Source organism: Salmo salar, chromosome 27 (genome assembly GCF_965601325.2).
Source record: "Salmo salar chromosome 27, fSalSal1, whole genome shotgun sequence".
Taxonomy (NCBI): domain Eukaryota; kingdom Metazoa; phylum Chordata; class Actinopteri; order Salmoniformes; family Salmonidae; genus Salmo; species Salmo salar.
This window is the reverse complement of record NC_138317.1, coordinates 11,320,229-11,340,183: the sequence shown is the minus strand read 5'-3', so window position 1 is coordinate 11,340,183 and position 19,955 is coordinate 11,320,229. Positions and strand designations below refer to the sequence as shown.

Genomic DNA, 19,955 nt, shown 5'->3' with positions numbered 1-19,955 from the left:
CCATTCCCCTCCCCATTTACTTGCTGGTTGAACGTCACTTGCCTCTTCTATACTGGTCATGTAAGCTACAGGTTAAATGTATTATTATTTTTTACAACAGATGTCCTTATATTACCACAACTGCAAAACCGAGCGTTAAAGAACATCAGGTCCCAAATTCCAATTTTTATAGGACCGTTATCTCCTCTGTGTGCGTTTGTAGACTGGTGAAGAGAGTTATTTTTATTCCATTCGCCCGCCTACTCCCTGTCAGCAGACCTCCCCTAAAGCACTATTGGATGCCGCAGCCCTGTCATAAACAGCTGTTTGGTGTTTTGCCACAGCACGATTCGACTAAACACGGTGTCAATCAAATACACATTGCCATGTAGTTCCTTGGATTCGTGAAATCTACTGGCTACTGTACTCAAATGTGTCCTCTGATTGGCTACATGGACTAGTGTCAAGGCTTTGGGCTTCATTCACCATTTTGCGACTGTAGAGTAGAATGTACAGAGCAGTCAGTAGTTTTTCCTCCTTTAAGTTGCTTTACAGAAGAAAGATAATGTGACAGTCTGTTAAATGTCAACCCTGGATTTCCGACTATAGGCCTACTAACGATTCCCCTACTGACTCGATAAATATCTGCATTGAAAATAATTTTGTGGTGAGTAAAACCTACAAATCTTTCTTCTGCAGCACTGCAGTAGCCTGTTTTGCTTTGTCGACCTGCTACGTTGTAGACGTTGCCAATAATAAGCACCCTTTGTAACTACTAATACAAATATATTTTCATTTTTTATAATACTCCACGGAGAGAAGTAAAGAGGGGATTGGATGCCACACTTCATGAAAAGGGAGCGGTGCGGGTGGATTGTCAGCCTAAAACTTTTCCCCCAGAAAATATTCAACGCCATAACTGCCATTATAAGACTGAGACTTCCTAGAAGTGTTTTTCTTAGGTCGCGATTGAAAGCAAACATTGAAGCGATCTGCATCACCTACATAGTTATTCGCTTTATTAACTCTACATAGGCTACTATTCGTGATACAAAATGTCTATTTGAATCTGTCCTTCGCCTGCAGGCTTGTGGGCCGCGTTTCTACGTTGTGTCCACATTTTTTGTTTTTTAAAAACTTTTTATTGTAACTTAATGTACAATGTTGCAGTTTGCACTCGCCGGTAAATTACTTTCTAAGTTGCATCCAGTAATGTCGACATTTTACAACGGTTGTCACGAATGAATTCGCAGCATAATTACTTTGGCTGCCCGTCGCACGATGTAACGTTAATGACATATTGTTAGATTGATTTAAGTAAAGCCTAAATCTGTTTGCAATACCTTTCGATGAGTTGTTCCACAGCACCATATTTTGGAATGCCGGGCCTTTTTTAACTGTTTAAATTCCCCGTGTTAAATGTTGCACGAAGAAGATTTTTCTAAGCGGCCTTGTGTTGTTAGACCTGCGTCACTGGACTTCACGGCCCTGTTGTGTAGTAAGCTGGTTGTGTAGTAAGCTGATAGTAATCGCAAAGCGCTACGACCAATAAGAGGGGTTGACACATATACGGTAACGTTACTTATTCAGCGAAACTAACAGTGACGCCATTCTCGCGTTCGTTTCGCATTTGACATCGCTTCGGTTTTAGGGTTGTAGTTTGTTTTCGATCTATTTTCAGCCGAAGTGCTTTGGTAGGTAGGCCCTACGTGAAGTTTGTCAGTTATCCGGTAAGTTCCGCTATCAGTGCAACATTCTCCAGTAGTTATCATCGTTTTATAGTTATGTGTCGATGAATCGAAATTGTAGAGGTGTAAATTCACCCCACTGTGCACACACTGGTTGAATCAACGTTTTTTTTTATTCTCCCCCACGTCGTTTAAATGAAATTACGTTTAACCAACGTAGACTATACGTTGAATTGACGTCTGTGCACATTGGGATGTTATGTGAATATTGATTTTTCATTATGGTCACATAGGATATTACCACAAGTTCTCCAATGGTGACAAATGGCAAAGCTATAACATGGTAATAGTTCAGCATGCTAAGTTTCTACAGCATAGATATGAGCAACATATATATATTTTTTTAACCTTTATTTAACTAGACAAATCTGTTAAGAACAAATTCTTATTTACAATGACGGCCTACACCGGCCAAACCCAGGACGACGCTGGGTCATTTGTGCGAGTCCCTATGGGACTCACAATCACGGCCGGTTGTGATATAGCCTGGTGTCTGTAGCGATGCCTCTAGCACCAGAGATGCTGTGTCTTAGACAGCTGTGCCACTCTGGAGCCCGAGTGAACCTTGACGGAACAGAAGATTGAACATTGACGCAATATTGATAAATGGATAAGGCTCATACATTTAGAAGGGAAATGCGTTGTACCTTCATTTATCGAAATTGTTTTAATTATGACACTCACCCACATACTTGCCGGTGTGCACTATTGAGTAAACAATGTGCACACTTCTAACTTGAAAAAAAGCGAGGCAACAAATGACATTGTGATGACAGTTCTTTGGACGCAATCTCAAGTCTCCCAAATATAATTTGTTTAACACAGGTACTGGGTTGTAACTGTGTGTATTATCAAACAGCAGTTTACGTGGAGTGTGGTCACAACAATACAGGTCTGTAGTTTCTCATTACAAGTAGATAGGTACCTTGGAGTTCTGTAGAGCTAAATGAATGAAATTACTAGACGTACATGACATTGTAAGAACCTAATATTCAATAAATATCATCATTTCTCCATGACATGTAGCATTAAATCCCAACGTGATAAAAGCAAACTCATACGCCACAATATCATTTTGTCTAGACTTTGATGTTTGTCTTTGGTCCTGCTTTGTTAGAGGATTGTTAGGCCTACAACACATGGCGCTGCCTGTTCCAATGGAAAACCCAAACCAAACCTGTTGGTTTTCAGTTTGTTTCTGTCATCAACATTTGTCAGCGTTCGAGCGACATAGATGTTTTCCCTGGCAGTGAAAAATGCCTCTAAATGAGAGAGTGGTTGTTGGTATGAAATCTAAGGAGAAAGAGAGGGCTAAAGACAGAGGATAACGAAGCAGCAGGAAGTTAGGTAATGGTCCATAACAGGAAGTGTGGATTGTAAGGGCGGATTGGTTCAGCTACGAAATAGATGAAGGTCACCACCGAGAACCAGAGAGAGAGAAAGAACGAGTGAGTAAGAGAAAGAGAGAAATGCGAGTGAACAAGAAGGAATTCCCCCTCCTCAACTGTCATAGCCAAGAAACCAGAGAGAGAGATAGAGAGAGTGTGCGTGTGTGGGTGCAGACTTGTCTGGACAAGCACTTCCAAATGTGCTCGCCACTATTCTGCTATATTGTTCTATTACTTACCACACTATGGCACACACACACAATCCATGTCTCAGTTGTCTCAAGACTTAAAGCTTTCACCTGGATTCATGTGGTCAGTCTATGTAATGGAAAGAGCAGTTTTGCCTAATATTTTGTACACTCAGTGAAATTCATGTGAAATGATTTTGTAATAAAATGGTAATACCCATTACTTCTTGAGTAGAATGATACATCACTCATATCATTAATGAATGCATTACCAAGGACACAAAATACATGGTTTTATAGAATAGGTCTGTATTCGAAATGATTTGGAAAAACTGGGCCCAGTTTTTCTTTGACAGTCACTTCTCCCCACCGCTACCTTAGCTGGTGAATAGGCTTTGTATAATGTCACAATGCATTCACCACATGAATAATCCATCCCTTGTTACGCTCTGCTCTGTTTCAGGGTCTGGAATAAGGTGGAAAGAGCTGGAGAAACAGAAAGAGGAAAGGGCGGGAGAAGAGAGAGAGAGGAGCTGGAAGAGCAGGGAAATAGAGGGAGGAGAGAGGAACAAAGATTCTGGACTCTGGAAAAATTAAGCCACTGTAAATAGTCAAGAAAACTCCCAATGCAGAGATGAAGCCGATTAAAAAACAAGGAAGGCGCTCGCCCCCGTCGACCCGAGCCAAAGGGGGGAAGAGACGGGGGACGGGGGACAGTGGAGAGAAAAGAGACTCGGACGAGAACAGAGACCGATCCCCCAAAAGTCAGACCTCACCCCAAACCTCATCTCACTCAGAGTCTTCTCAGGAGGAGTCGGTGACACTCACAACGATGGCCACGCCAGAGAGGGAGGGCCACAGAGAGGGGCCCCGGCTCCCAGAGACAACGGCCGCAGCAGCAGCTTCCCTCCCTGGGAAGTCGGAGGACTCCCGCCCGGGGAGCGTCAAGTCGCTGAGCGCCCACAGCACAGACAGCAGCAGCAGCACCGCCAGCGCCGCCAACAGCCCCAACCCCTCGTCAAACCGCAAGACGGCCACCTTCAAGGCCCGCGTCCCCAAGAAGAAGTACACCTCTGAGCACTGTGCTGCCGCCGCCGCCGCCGCCGCCAACCACGGAAACCCCGGCAACACCGGCGCGCCTCCACTGAACAGAAATAGTGCTCACTGTGACAGTAACGCCGGAAGTCAGTTGTCCAGCTTATCTTCGGGGCCCGGGTCGGCGGCGAGTGAGGGCGGTTCGCTCACTGACATCAACAGTCAGACCAGGAGACCAGTGGAGGACTACATTACCACTATAGCTCCACCACAGGACAGGGACAACACACCTGGACCCCCTCCCACAGGGGACAGAGACAGGAGAGGCCCAGAGGGAGGCAGAGAAATCTCCCCCAGCCCTGTCCGCTGCTCCTCTACAGACACGGCCAGCGAACACGACCTGGACGTGAGCGAGCCACACCGCTCAAACTCTCACCACACCAACCCCACCACCGAAGCACACACCCTGGCCCTGGTGCAACGTAGCACCCCGCACACGCCGACCCCACAGAGCCTGTCGGACGCGCTCGCCGACGCCCTGGCCAAAGGTCTAAAGAACCAGCGGGTGCTAGCCAGGCAGGCTCGGAGGAGGACTGGGAAGGGGGAAGAGGAGAACGGAGGAGGGGGGAGGGAGAGCATGGACTCAGTGTTCAGAGCGGGCGTGGTGCGGCGGGTGAGCGGCGAGCACGGCAGCCTGGAGGTGCAGCTGAACGGTGAGAAGGAGCTTTACCGCTACCCGTTCCGTGAGGGCGCCCAGGGACCCGTGGACATTATCATGGATGCCCCGCCGCCCGGCTCCCAAGCCGTCCCCATCGGCACCCCTGTGTGCGTGCCCTTCGGAGGTAACGAGGACGGCGGCACCACAGAGGCCCAGCGCCAGTGGTACCGAGAGGGCCTGGTCACCCAGGTGGACTCCCACCCGGCTGTGTCCTACCCCTATAGAGTGTTGTTAGAGGATAGAGTGCCCCCAGGGGATGAGGAAGGGGATGGCAGGGTGGGCACTCCGACCGCTGTGTGGGTGTCCCGTCAGAGCCTCCGCCTGCTGGTGCCCCCCTGGGACCTGGACCTGGGACCCTGCGGAGGGGGGCGAGAGGAAAGCGATGCCGCCGCCAAGAGAGGGCGAGAGAGGGAGAGAGAGAAAGAGGACAGGGACGAGATAGAGGTGGAGCAGGAGCTGTGTCGCCTCAGCCGTGGGATGGGGCTCAGCGCAGCCGTGGCTGGGTCCGTGTTGGGGAGGCTTTCATACCCTGGAACGGCCCCCGCCTCCTCGTCTTCCTCCACTGTCAGCTCCCCCGTCACCCCTGCCTCGGTGCTAAGTCTGGTGCCCGGAAGAGACTGGGAGCGAGAGAAGGACCTGGTGGACAGAGAGCGGGAGCTCCAGAGGAAACAAGAGAGAGATAACCGAGAGAGGGCCAAGCAGCACCACCACTTCATGCCCCTGACCCCCGAGGAGGACATAGAGGTGTCCCACTTCAGCATGGTGCCCATGGGGGCGGCGGGAGGGGCGGCCAAGGCCCTGACGGTGTCCCAGCACAGGCACATACTCTCCAAGCCGCCCCCGGGCTACCTCAGCCCCCACCTGTCCGTGGTCCGGAGCCTCGGAGGCACCCCGCTGGTGGGCCCCCACCTGGCCCTCAACCCCCACCCCCCTCCCTCCCCTACGGTGCTACTGGGGCTGGAGTCGGGAGCCCTGGCAGCGGGGGCGGCCGTCATCGCCACCCCTCAGCTCCCTCCTCTGTCCTCCTCGTCCTCCCGCGGCTCCCTGGATAAGCCGCCCTCTTCAAACTCCAACTCCCACGGTGCATCTGGAGGGGGTGGAGGCTCGTGCTCGAGTTCAACATCCTCGTCGCGCTCCCGCACCCCGCTCACGGCGGCCCAGCAGAAGTACAAGAAGGGCGACGTGGTGTGTACCCCCACGGGCATCCGCAAGAAGTTCAACGGCAAGCAGTGGAGGAGGCTGTGCTCCAGAGAGGGCTGCTCTAAGGAGTCCCAGAGAAGAGGCTACTGCTCGCGTCATCTCTCCATGAGAACTAAAGAGATGGAGGCCAGCGGAGGGGGCAGAGACCGTGGCGGGGCCAGCAGTACGGGCACCCTAACCCCGTCAGACCTGAGGCTGGGCGGCGGCCGGACCAGTTCGGAGTTCGACTGGGACAACACGTCGCGAGACAGCAGCGAAGCGAGCAGTAGGGGAGCGGATTCACGCCCCCGCCTGGTCCTGCCCTCGCTCCTGCCCCAGGACTTATCACGCTTCGACTTTGATGAGTGCGAGGCGGCCACAATGCTGGTATCTCTGGGCAGCTCCCGCTCGGGCACGCCTTCCTTCTCTCCCATCTCCAACCAGTCGCCCTTCTCACCCACGCCGTCGCCCTCGCCTTCCCCGCTTTTCGTCTTCCGCCCGGCCACCTTCAGCCCCATCACGGCGCCGCCTTCGCTCACCCCTCGCCGCCACCGCCACCTGAGCGGCACTAAGATGGGCACGCCGGGCTCGGAGCGCGAGCGCCACCTGTCGGGCATCGTACCCACCTTCCAGACCAACCTCACCTTCACCGTGCCCATGAGCCCCAGCAAGCGGAAACTTGATGCCCTTCCTCCGCCCCTGCCCCTCTCTGCCCAGGATTACACTAAGCCCGACCAGCAGTTAGGGGAGACTATTGGCCTCAGCCCAGCCGCCTTCAGGGTGCTCTCTCCTCAGAGCCAGACCACCACCCCCTCCTCCCTATCCTTCCCCCGGCCCCGGAGCGCCACCAGCCGCCCCCCATCCTCCGCCGCCTCCACCCCCCCGCCAATGCTGGTGTCCCCCACCCCTCCCTCCCCCCTGCCCCAGGACCCCAGTCCCCGCCGTGTCGTGCCCCTGCGAGACTCCCCTGTCATCGTGCGGAACCCCGACGTCCCCCTGGCCAAGTTCACAGATGGACCCCTGGTGAGGAGGGGAGGAGGAGGCCGCTCCTCCAGAGAGCACAGCCAGCCCCTGCACCTTGCCACCGGCCTCCAAGCACCCGTGCCCATCAACGGCACCGCCACCAATGGCGCAGTCCTCCTGCGAAACCCCGCCTCCACCCTTGTCCTTGTAACCTCCTCCCAGTCCCTGACCCCAGCCGTCGCCGGACACCCTGCCCACTCCAGCCCCACCCTCAGTGGTGGCTCCGCCTCCATCTCCTCTACTGGCTCCGCCCTCTCCAGCTCTGGATCGGGAGGTAGGGAGTGGGAGAGGAAGCCCGGCGGGCACCAGGATGCCATTGGAGGGGCATTGCCCCAGCCGGTAGCCTGCCACCCGTCTCCAACCGCCCTGCTGCCCCTCATCCTACCAGCCGAGTCCCCTCACCCTGCACCCCGCAAGGACATCATCATTGGACGGCCCGGGACAGGTAAGACAACAATTATTATTGGGGTGTATAGGGGTTAGTATATAGAGGTGTTTAGGATAGGGGTTAGTATATAGAGGTGTATAGGATAGGGGTTAGTATATAGAGGTGTATAGGGGTTAGTATATAGAGGTGTATAGGGGTTAGTATATAGAGGTGTTTAGGATAGGGGTTAGTATATAGAGGTGTATAGGGGTTAGTATATAGAGGTGTGTAGGGGTTAGTATATAGAGGTGTATAGGGGTTGGTATATAGAGGTGTATAGGGGTTAGTGTATAGAGGTGTATAGGGGTTAGTGTATAGAGGTGTATAGGGGTTAGTATATAGAGGTGTATAGGGGTTAGTATATAGAGGTGTATAGGGGTTAGTATATAGAGGTGTATAGGATAGGGGTTAGTATATAGAGGTGTATAGGGGTTAGTATATAGAGGTGTATATAGAGGTGTATATGGGTTAGTATATAGAGGTGTATAGGGGTTAGTATATAGAGGTGTATAGGGGTTAGTATATAGAGGTGTAAATAGAGGTGTATATGGGTTAGTATAAAGAGGTCCTCTATATACTAACCCCTATACACCTCTATATACTAACCCATATACACCTCTATATACACCTCTATATACTAACCCCTATACACCTCTATATACTAACCCCTATACACCTCTATACACTTACCCCTATACACCTCTATATACTAACCCCTATACACCTCTACATACTAACCCCAATGCACCTCTATATACTGTCATGACGTTGGCCTCTGTGAGTACAGGGAGGACAGTTGACCCCTCCCCCCTTGCACCATCCCCCAACCTACCTTCCCCTACGCAGTCCCTGTTTGAATGGGTTGTAAAACTCTAAGCGGAGAATCTCTTGCAACATGTCCCATAGAGAGACACAGGAAATTCTTCCAACAGACAGAATTGGGGAACCGAATGACATTTAGGTTCTGGAGAAGGTATGAAAGATTGGTGAAGAATCCAGCTACGAACTGGTCCGCTTGGTACAATTTTGTGATACTCAGAAGAGACAATATAGCCATATTACCATAAAACTGTTTATATAATAGCCTCAGCGATGAGACTTGCATCCACATGGTTGTATAGAATGTATTAATAAGGATAAAGCTATTTGTAATACATTGAGATGCTATGTACTGATGTTAATGTGATAGAATTGTATTTCTGTACCAAGCTTAACTCAGTCATCGGCACGCCCCCAGGGACACAGACAGGACCAGGCGTCATGTGACATGTTCACTATAAAACTATACCCTGATCTACTTTCTTCAGACCAGGCCTCCACTCCATTGCGAGTTGGCCAATAGGTTTGACCATCCAATCCATCTACTGAAAGTGAACTATACCACGTGGTTAACTTTTAGACTATTGATATTGACAGAATAAGAACAAGTCTTTGATATTAATTAATAGTCTGCAGCTAGAAATTATATCATTGAACGCGAAGACCAACGAAACATCCATTCTATGACGACATTAATGAATGTCGCTTTGAAAGATCCATTCTAACTGAGAGAGAGAGAGAGAGAGAGAGAGAGAGAGAGAGAGAGAACTCTCCAACAGAACGACTCTTCAACAAGGATCCCGACGACACACTGAGCGTAAATATATATTGATTGCAATTGTTCCCAAATGAGTGAGCTTTCATGTGCAAAGGATTAGCATATCAATTGTTAACCTCTCTAGGGTAGGTGGCACCAAATCGTCCCACCTACATAACAGCCAGTGTAATCCCGTGGCGCGTTATTCAAAAACCTCAAAAATGCAAAAACTTCAATTTTTCAAACATATGACTATTTTACACCATTTTAAAGACAAGACTCTCGTTAATCTAACCACACTGTCCGATTTCAAAAAGGCTTTACAACGAAAGCAAAACATTAGATTATGTCAGCAGAGTACCCAGCCAGAAATAATCAGACACCCATTTTTCAAGCTAGCATATAATGTCACATAAACCCAAAACCACAGCTAAATGCAGCACTAACCTTTGATGATCTTCATCAGATGACAACCCTAGGACATTATGTTATACAATACATGCATGTTTTGTTCAATCAAGTTCATATTTATATCAAAAACCAGCTTTTTACATTAGTATGTGACTAGCATGTGACTAGCATTCCCACCGAACACTGCCAGTGAATTTACTAAATTACTCACGATAAACGTTCACAAAAAGCATAACAATTATTTTAAGAATTATAGATACAGAACTCCTCTATGCACTCGATATGTCCGATTTTAAAATAGCTTTTCGGTGAAAGCACATTTTGCAATATTCTCAGTAGATAGCCCGGCATGACAAAAAAATTCTAAATATTCCATTACCGTACTTCGAAGCATGTCAACCGCTGTTTAAAATCAATTTTTATGCCATTTTTCTCATAAAAAAAGCGATAATATTCCGACCGGGAATCTGCGTTTAGGTAAACAGACGAAAGAAAATAAAGCATTCGGTCGACTCGGGCACGCGCCTAAGCCCATAGTACTCTGATCGGCCACTTGCCAAAAGCGATAATGTATTTCAGCCAGAGGCTGCCTCGATATCGTTCAGCTTTTTCCCGGGCTCTGAGAGCCTATGGGAGCCGTAGGAAGTGTCACGTTAGAGCAAAGATCCTCAGTCTTCAATAAAAAGAGCCAAGATGAAACACAACTTGTCAGACAGGCCACTTCCTGCATGGAATCTTCTCAGGTTTTGGCCTGCCATTTGAGTTCTGTTATACTCACAGACACCATTCAAACAGTTTTAGAAACTTTAGGGTGTTTTCTATCCAAAGCCAATAATTAAATGCATATTCTAGTTACTGGGCAGGAGTAGTAACCAGATTAAATCGGGTACGTTTTTTATCCGGCCGTGTCAATACTGCCCCCTAGCCCTAACAGGTTAATATTAATGAACTCTGTGTGCATCCTCAGCTGAACATTTTATGACCCATTGTTCTACAAGACACCAGCCACGCCTGTTTAGACCACTAGGGCACATTACTCTACCAATTCTTTGTGACGATAATTACTGTTTGTATACTTTCTGTGATTTACTTAGTTTAGTAGATAAATGATTTTAAGACAATTGATGTATGGATGACTCTTAGTAAAGACTGGGTTCGTGCAGATACAACAATTTACGAAGTTTGGAATGAGACTGGACGCGAGGTAAAATACACCATTTAAACCAGAAGATAATCGGCCTATACTATAATAGAATATAATATATAATGTTATAATATAGGAAACTTATATTAGGAAAATTATAACTTTGTAATCTGAATATTTTCCTTGGTGCCCCGATCTCCTAGTTAATTACAATTAAACGATTAATCAGTTTAATCGCGTGATAATAAGGACACGACAATACTAACCCCTACACACCTCTATATACTAACCCCTATACACCTCTATATACACCTCTATATACTAACCCCTAAACAACTCTATATACTAACCCCTATAGACCTCTATATACTAACCCATATACACCTCTCCATACTAACCCCTATACACCTCTATATACTAACCCCTATACACCTCTACATACTAACCCATATACACCTCTATATACTAACCCCTATACACCTCTATATACTAACCCCTATGCACCTCTAAATACTAACCCCTATATACTAACCCCTATACACATCTATATACTAACCCCTATACACCTCTATATACTAACCCCTATACACCTCTATTTGAGGTGTATAGGGGTTAGTATATAGAGGTGTATAGGGGTTAGTATTTAGAGGTGTATAGGGGTTAGTATATAGGGGTTAGTATTTAGAGGTGTATAGGGGTTAGTATATAGAGGTGTATAGGGGTTAGTATATAGAGGTGTATATGGGTTAGTATGTAGAGGTGTATAGGGGTTAGTATATAGAGGTGTATAGGGGTTAGTATATAGAGGTGTATATGGGTTAGTATGTAGAGGTGTGTAGGGGTTAGTATATAGAGGTGTATAGGGGTTAGTATATAGAGGTGTATAGGGGTTAGTATATAGATGTGTATAGGGGTTAGTATATAGAGACCTATAGGGGTTAGTGTATAGAGGTCTATATAGAGCTGTATAGGGGTTAGTATATAGATGTGTATAGGGGTTAGTATATAGAGGTGTATAGGGGTTAGTGTATAGAGGTGTATAGGGGTTAGTGTATAGAGGTGTATAGGGGTTAGTATATAGAGGTGTATAGGGGTTAGTATATAGAGGTGTATAGGGGTTAGTATATAGAGGTGTATAGGGGTTAGTATTTAGAGGTTTATTGGGGTTAGTATATAGAGGTGTATATGGGTTAGTATGTAGAGGTGTATAGGGGTTAGTATATAGAGGTGTATAGGGGTTAGTATGGAGAGGTGTATATGGGTTAGTATATAGAGGTGTATATAGAGGTGTATAGGGGTTAGTATATAGAGGTGTATAGGGGTTAGTATTTAGAGGTTTATTGGGGTTAGTATATAGAGGTGTATATAGAGGTGTATAGGGGTTAGTATATAGAGGTGTATAGGGGTTAGTATATAGAGGTGTATAGGGGTTAGTATTTAGAGCATTTATTGGGGTTAGTATATAGAGGTGTATAGGGATTAGTATATAGAGGTGTATAGGGGTTAGTATATAGAGGTGTATATAGAGGTGTATAGGGGTTAGTATATAGAGGTGTATAGGGGTTAGTATATAGATGTGAATAGAGGTGTATAGGGGTTAGTGCATAGGGGTTAGTATATAGAGGTGTATAGGGGTTGGTATATAGATGTGTATAGGAGTTAGTATATAGAGGTTAGGGGTATATAAACATCATAGTAACATACATCAGTGATAAGGGAAATGGGAAGAGTTATTATTGCAGTTATGTGACACCATTCTTCCACAAGAAATTCCATCATTTAGTGTTTTATTGACGGTGGTGGAAAAAGCTCACTCAAAGCGCTGCTCCAGAATCTCCCAGAAGTGTTCAATTGGGTTGAGATCTGGTGACTGAGACGGCCATGGCATATGGTTTACATCCTTTTCACGCTCATCAAACCATTCAGTGACCACTCGTACCCTGTAGATGGGGGCATTGTCAACCTGGAAGAGAGTGAGACCACTCCCATCAGGATAGAAATGATTCACCACAGGTTGAAGGTGATCACTCAGAATGGCTGTGTATTTATTGCCGTTTACCTTGCCCTCTAAGGGGTTGTGTGGATCTAAACCATGCCAGGAAAATGCACCCCACACCATAGCAGAGGCACCAGAACCCTCATTTACTCAAGTGTTTTCTTTATTTTGGCAGTTACGTATGTTTAAAAATGAGTGACTTCAGTGACAATAATTGTACATTTGAGTGTTGGTGAAATGGTGCAACATGGCTGCAAGAGCGCTGTGTCAGGCATAAGGTAGTATAACGTTTGTGGTTCAGTCGTCTGGTATGTCTTTCAGAATGTTTGTAGGGGTGTGGCTCAGTGTGTGTGTGTGTGTGTGTGTGTGTGTGTGTGTGGTGGGGGGGGGGGGGGGGGGGGGTCAACGAGTGTGTGATACGGGGTGTTGGTCTGTGTGCTTCAGTTTCAGTTCAACTTTGAAAAAGGGACGTGTCTAAACATGCAAGGCTGCTGTGAGCAGGGTGGACACACACAAACACACACACAGCGCTCAATATAGCAGACAATACACAACCTCGGGCAGAGTACCAAGGGCAAGTCCACCGTTTCTTTCATCCAACTGAAATAGAAAGGAGTAATAGTATTACCGTGTTGTCATGGATACTTGGTCTCTCGATAGAATTATTGCAGTCAAGTGTAGAGCTCTCTTTGCTTATTGGATCGTGCTTCTCTCCGCTCTTCTATTATACTCTATGGGGGCGAATCCTAACTTCCACTTCAAATTTTCACTTGGTCCCATTGAAGTCAATGGGAGATTAAGTGAATGTTTAAAGCGAGCCTGTCTAGACCAGTAGTCTCAAAGTGCGTGTATGAAGTAACATGCTACGCCATGACCCTGCCATATGTCATGAGGTTATTTGAGGAGGGCTCGCAGGTTCAAGACTTCAAACACTTCTGAGAACAAACCCCTCTATCCTGTAAACACAACTCAGTCATCCTTCCTCATGTACAGTATCTCACCTGGCCAACATCAAATTAAATCAAATGTTATTTGTCACATAAACAACAGGTGTAGACTAACAGTGGAATGCTTACTTAGGAGGCCCTTCCTATCAATGCGGAGAGAGAGAAAGAAAATAGAGAAATAATAATAATTGAGGTAGATACACTATATATACAAAAGTATGTGGACAACCCTTCAAATTAGTGGATTCGGCTATTTCAGCCCCACCCGTTGCTGACAGGTATATAAAATCAAGCACACTGCCATGCAATCTCCATAGACAAACATCTGGCAGTAGAATGGCCCGTACTGAAGAGCTCAGTAACTTTCAACGTGGCACCGTCATAGGATGCCACCTTTCCAACAAGTCAGTTTGTCACATTTCTACCCTGGTAGAGCTGCCCCGGTAAACTGCCCCGGACAACAACGGCTCAGCCGCGAAGTGGTAGGCCACTGGAAGCAACGTCTTCTCAAGAACTGTTCGTCTGGAGCTTCATGGAATGGGTTTCCATGGCCGATCAACCGCACACAAGTCTAAGTTCCCCATGTGCAATGCCAAGCATTGGCTGGAGTGGTGTTAAGCTCGCCGCCATTGGACTTTGGAGCAGTGGAAATGAATCACGTTTCACCATCTGGCAGTCCGACGGACGAATCTGGGTTTGGCGGATGCCAGGAGAACGCTACCTGCCCCAATGCATAGTGCCAAGCATTTCGCTACACCCACAATATCATCTGCTAAATATGTGTATGTGACCAATAAAATAAAATTTGATTTGAACTGTAAAGTTTGGTGGAGGAGGAATAATTGTCTGGGGCTGTTTTTCATGATTTGGTCAAGGCCCCTAAGTTCCAGTGAAGGGAAATCTTAACGCTACAGCAAACAATGACATTCTAGATGATTCCGTGCTTCCAACTTTTTGCCAAAAGTTTGGCGAAGGCCCTTTCCTGTTTCAGCATGACAATGTCCCCGTGCACAAAGCGAGGTCCATACAGAAATGGTTTGTCGAGATCAGTGTGGAAGAACTTGACTGGCCTGCACAGAGTCCTGACCTCAACCCCATCGAACACCTTTGTGATGAAGACAGACTGCGAGCTAGGCCTAATCGCCCAACATCAGTGCCCGACCTCACTAAAGCGCTTGTGGCTGAATGGGGGTAGAAGCTGTTCAGGGTCCTGTTGGTTCCAGACTTGGGACTTGCCGTGCTGTAGCAGAGAGAACTGACACCGCCTGGTATAGAGGTCCGGGATGGCAGGGAGCTCGGCCCCCGTGATGTACTGGTCTGTATGCACTACCCTCTGTAGCGCCTTGCGGTCGGATGCCAAGCAGTTGCCATACCAAGCGGTGATGCAGCCAGTCAAGATGCTCTCAATGGTGCAGCTATAGAACTTTTTGAAGATCTGAGGACCCATGCCAAGACTTTTCAGCCTCCTGAGGGGGAAGAGGTGTTGTCGTGCCCTTTTCGTGACTGTGTTGGTGTGTGTGGACCATAATAGATCCTTGGTGATATGAAAATGTCAAGGGATCAATCTCAGTGTGACTCAAAAATCTTAAGCAGCTCTAATGTGCAAAACCCCATATAAGTATACGTAGTTCTTGACCAACTAGGTTGTCATTGTAAAAGAGAATTTGATCTCAATTATGTACTTACTAAATATCTAAAATAATGGAAGCATATTATATACTAATCAAGACCTATGTTGCTTTTCCAATGAGACCCTATATATTAGTTTTCCCTTTAACTGTTTGACTGTATGACTGTTAACCAGTGTACTCTTAGAAAACCCTTTTTTTCTGAGAGTGTGTGTTTTCCAAAATGGTGGGTCAATTCCCAATGGGGCTGAGAGGGGCATGACTAAAGACGGCTCAGACAGGAAATATTTTGTTTTCTTAAGAGTCACAAGAGAATTGAAATGGCGGAGAATTCAGTATGGTCACGCCGTCATGGCACAAAGATGTTTGGGAACCACTGCAGTTAACCCTCACTATTTGAGACTTAAAATAAATCACCAACTATTCTTCATATTTTTCTTCCGAATCTGCCTTTTCCCTCCCACAGTATGGACCAATGTGGAGCCCCGTTCAGTGCCAGTGTTTCCTTGGCATTCATTGGTCCCTTTCCTGGAGCCCAGCCAATCGAGTGCGGCTGCCCAGCCCGCTGATGGCCAACAGCTTGTCAATCAGAGCAAAGGTGAGGATTTGTTCAATACTTCACTCGTGTTGAAATAAATAGGCCTATTCTAGTCAGGTTGCATACACAACTCATGTGTTGTACGTACTTCATTTGTAAAGATATTTAGTGTACAGTATACCGTATTGCATCATTCACTATTTGCTGCAGCACTTAAATAACTGAACAAAAATAAATAACTCCGGGTACAAATCAAAAAAATACATTGATGTTGGTGACATTCGACCTGCGTGTTTTTGCAATTACCTTGAGATCTAGTTACATGGGTTACATTGAGTTGATTATTGTGTCCAATAATCATCATTTCTCTATTAAACCATTTTAGCTTCTTAATGTAAGGGATAATCAACAAGGGGCTATGCGTTCTCTGGAAATAATGCACTGTGCAGAAGGTGGGTGCCACGACACAGAGCAGAGTGATAATTACCAACCAGTTATAGATGAGGGATGAAAAACAACCAGCGTCCACCAACTAACTCCCCTCTCTCTTGGTCAGAGCCTCGTTGTGGGGTGGCCCTAGTGAGTGACGGATGGGTGGGTCCACCAGACGCAGAGCAAGGGTCTCCATCCCGCCCACCACCCTCCTCCAATGACAACGACCCCCCAGCTGGAAGAGCAGAAAGAGGTGGAGCCGACAGCGAGACGGAGAGCGACGCGGACGACCCGTACGTTTTTTTTATAGGTTGTTTAATGGTCGTTCCAAGGTGTGTCGACTGTTGTATTGCAGGTGACACACGACGAGTGGGATGTCAAAGGAAATAATGTCGTCTGTAATCTTTGACAGCCCCACTATGGCTTTCTAGAACAGTCCATCACAAAGGCTTGCATTGCAGTAGGAAAGACCAGTTCTCTTTCAATTGCCCTGGCATCATTGATTGTTGAATTCTCGTAGTTTGATGAGAAAATGTCATAGTTGTGTTTGTATACAATAGAATGTACCACTTAAAACCACAAAATTAGCTTGGTATTTAAGTGATGAAGAAGGATAAAAGCTTTTTGCCCTCCTCAACCTTTCTTTATCCACGTACAGTATGTTACTAATGGCATATTCTCTTCAAGAAATAGCTATTAGCACAGAATTGAAGATGATTGGAAAATCTGCCCTACACATTCATACATTATTAAATGTTTCTGATTGGCAGGCCATATTCACATTAAGTTTCTGATTGGCAGGCCATATTCACATGAAGTTTCTGATTGGCAGGCCATATTTACATTAAGTTTCTGATTGGCCGGACATATTCACACTGACTTTCTGATTGGCAGGCCGCTATCACATTGAGTTTCTGATTGGCAGGTTTTTTCCGGGTGTAGCCAATGATCCTGCCCCGTCTACGGGCCCTATCAAGAGGCGCACTCAGTCCCTCAGCGCCCTTCCCAAAGATGGAGACAGAAAGGTGAGCTCTCTGCTTGTCTGTCTCTGGCTTTTATTTTCTTATCTGTGTCTCTCAGTCCAATATCTCCCACTCACATACATTATGTGTCCTTCTCTCTGTGTGCTATTAGCTCAAACTAGAAATTGCCATTATCTACAGATCGAGGATCAGATTACCTGACCTCCAATCCCAATCTCACCATTAGGGGGCAAAAAAATAACTGACCCTGTATCAGTGATTAGGGGCAAATTCGACCTACTCCTTGTGGCTCATCCCTTCCATGCACCCTCTTATCACATATATCTTTCTCTCTCTCTCTCTTAGAGGGAAAAGGACCACATTCGGCGGCCGATGAACGCATTCATGATTTTCAGCAAGCGTCACCGGGCGCTGGTTCACCAGAGGCACCCCAACCAGGACAACCGCACGGTCAGCAAGATCCTGGGCGAGTGGTGGTATGCCCTGGGGCCCAAAGAGAAGCAGAAGTACCACGACCTCGCCTTCCAGGTACATACCAATGATGTATATAAACCCTGGATGACTGACAAGGGGCGCTGTATTGAAGCTACCGCACAGCCGTCTTGGTACTCCTCCATTGTGAAAACGATTTTGATAGCTATAGAAATGCATTTATTAATGTCTACATTCATCTTCTGTTACAGACACCTTAATGCAAATTCAATTATGTTAACTAAACATAAATCTAATAAAAATATATTAAATTATTTATTTGAGAGTACTAATGTTACTGTCCCCACTACAAAAAAAAACAACTTAAATACATGTAATTTTGTCCTTGAAACATTTAATTGAAATACTGTACAATTCCTTTCATTCCTATGTACTGCTCCTCCTGGGGAGTGCCAATATGGCCGACCGGTGGCTTCAAAGCCTCTCAGTGGCCAATACATAGCATCAGCAATCCAGGGTTTATATACATCATTGGTACATATTAGAGGTCGACCGATTATGATATTTCAATGCCGATACCGATTATTATAGGACCCCCCAAAAAAAGCCGATACCGATTAATCGGACGATTTGAATATATATATTTGTAATTATGACAGTTATCACAAATAAGACACATTGCTTTCCCTGGTGCCAATTCAATGTAATAGTCCCACACTGGTGCTCTGCTTTTCTCAGCCATCTGTAAAATGAATATAATTGTACACGCACAGCTCTCTGAAGTGACAAGGATACTGAAGAATCTGCTTAGGAGACACAAATACTCTCAACTGTTTGAATAATAAGAAACTAGAGTTTAAGTTACCTGTGATGAATGTTGAAAACAAAAACTGTAATTTCTATATGCAGGAAATCTTATTTTAATAATGGGTATGGTAAGAATTGACTACCAAAGTGTGAATCATAATTCCCATGACACCTTCCAGCAAAATCTGAAAAGCCGTTCCTTCATTCATTTATTCCATAGGATATTTTTAGATTCACTTCAAATAAGGTCTGTGTTTCGTGTAGGCGTACACCACCATGCCAGTTTGATAACTGTGTAGATATCCATAGGACAAGGTAACTCTGATCAATATTGGCTAAATATAAGCACTTTTAGTTTTTTTTATAGAGTGGATTTTATTAAAATATGTTGACAAACGTTACTTTATCCTAGCCAGATTTTCACAAGGTTCAAAACGCCGAGGCGGTTTAAGCACAAAACACAGACCTTATTTGAAGTAGATCAAGACATTCTCTATGGAAGACATGAACGGTAAAATAACGAAGGAACCCCTTTCAAGTTCAGCCGCAAGTTATTACAGGAATTATGACGCGTCGACTCTTTCTCTCTATACCATTTGTATTTCATATACCTTTGTCTATTGGATGTTCTTATAGGCACTTTAGTATTGCCAGCCTAATCTCGGGAGTTGATAGGCTTGAAGTCATGAACAGCGCTGTGCCTCAAGCATTGCTAAGAGCTGCTGGCAAACACAGTAAAGTGCTGTTTGAATGAATGCTTACGAGCCTGCTGCTGCCTACCACCGCTCAGAAAGACTGCTCTATCAAATCATAGACTTAATTATAATATAATAAACACACAGAAATATGAGCCTTTGGTCATTAATATGGTCAAATCTGGAAACTATCATTTTGAAAACAAAACGTTTATTCTTTCAGTGAAATTCGTAACCGTTCCGTATTTTATCGAACGGGTGGCAACCCTAAGTCTAAATATTGCTGTTACATTGCACAACCTTCAATGTTATGTCATATTTATGGAAAATTCTGGAAAATTAATTATGGTCTTTGTTAGGAAGAAATGGTCTTCACACGAGCCTGGCGGCCCAAACTGCTGCATATACCCTGACTCTGCTTGCACTGAACGCAAAGAACTGACACAATTTCCCTAGTTAATATTGCCTGCTAACATGAATTTCTTTTAGCTAAATATGCACGTTTAAAAAAATATACTTCTGTGTATTGATTTTAAGAAAGGCATTGATGTTTATGGTTAGGTACAGTCGTGCAACGATTGTGCTTTTTTCGCAAATGCACTTTTGTTAAATCATCACCCGTTTGGGGAAGTTGAAGTAGGCTATGATTCGATAATAAATTAACAGGCACCGCATTGATAA

General features: G+C 45.8%; 1 protein-coding gene across 1 annotated transcript in view; it reads left to right on the top strand.

Moving 5' to 3' along the window:
* Positions 1 to 455: 455 nt before the first annotated feature.
* cica (capicua transcriptional repressor a) overlaps positions 456 to 19,955 on the top strand; it is a 37,494-nt gene continuing 17,994 nt past the window's right edge. Inside the window, exons 1-6 of the mRNA XM_045709883.2 lie at positions 456 to 646; positions 3,767 to 7,703; positions 15,854 to 15,985; positions 16,482 to 16,650; positions 17,283 to 17,382; positions 17,686 to 17,868. Of these exons, the coding sequence (XP_045565839.2) occupies positions 3,938 to 7,703; positions 15,854 to 15,985; positions 16,482 to 16,650; positions 17,283 to 17,382; positions 17,686 to 17,868 (4,350 nt within the window). The 5' untranslated portion in view covers positions 456 to 646; positions 3,767 to 3,937. The remainder of the gene's footprint in view (positions 647 to 3,766; positions 7,704 to 15,853; positions 15,986 to 16,481; positions 16,651 to 17,282; positions 17,383 to 17,685; positions 17,869 to 19,955) is intronic.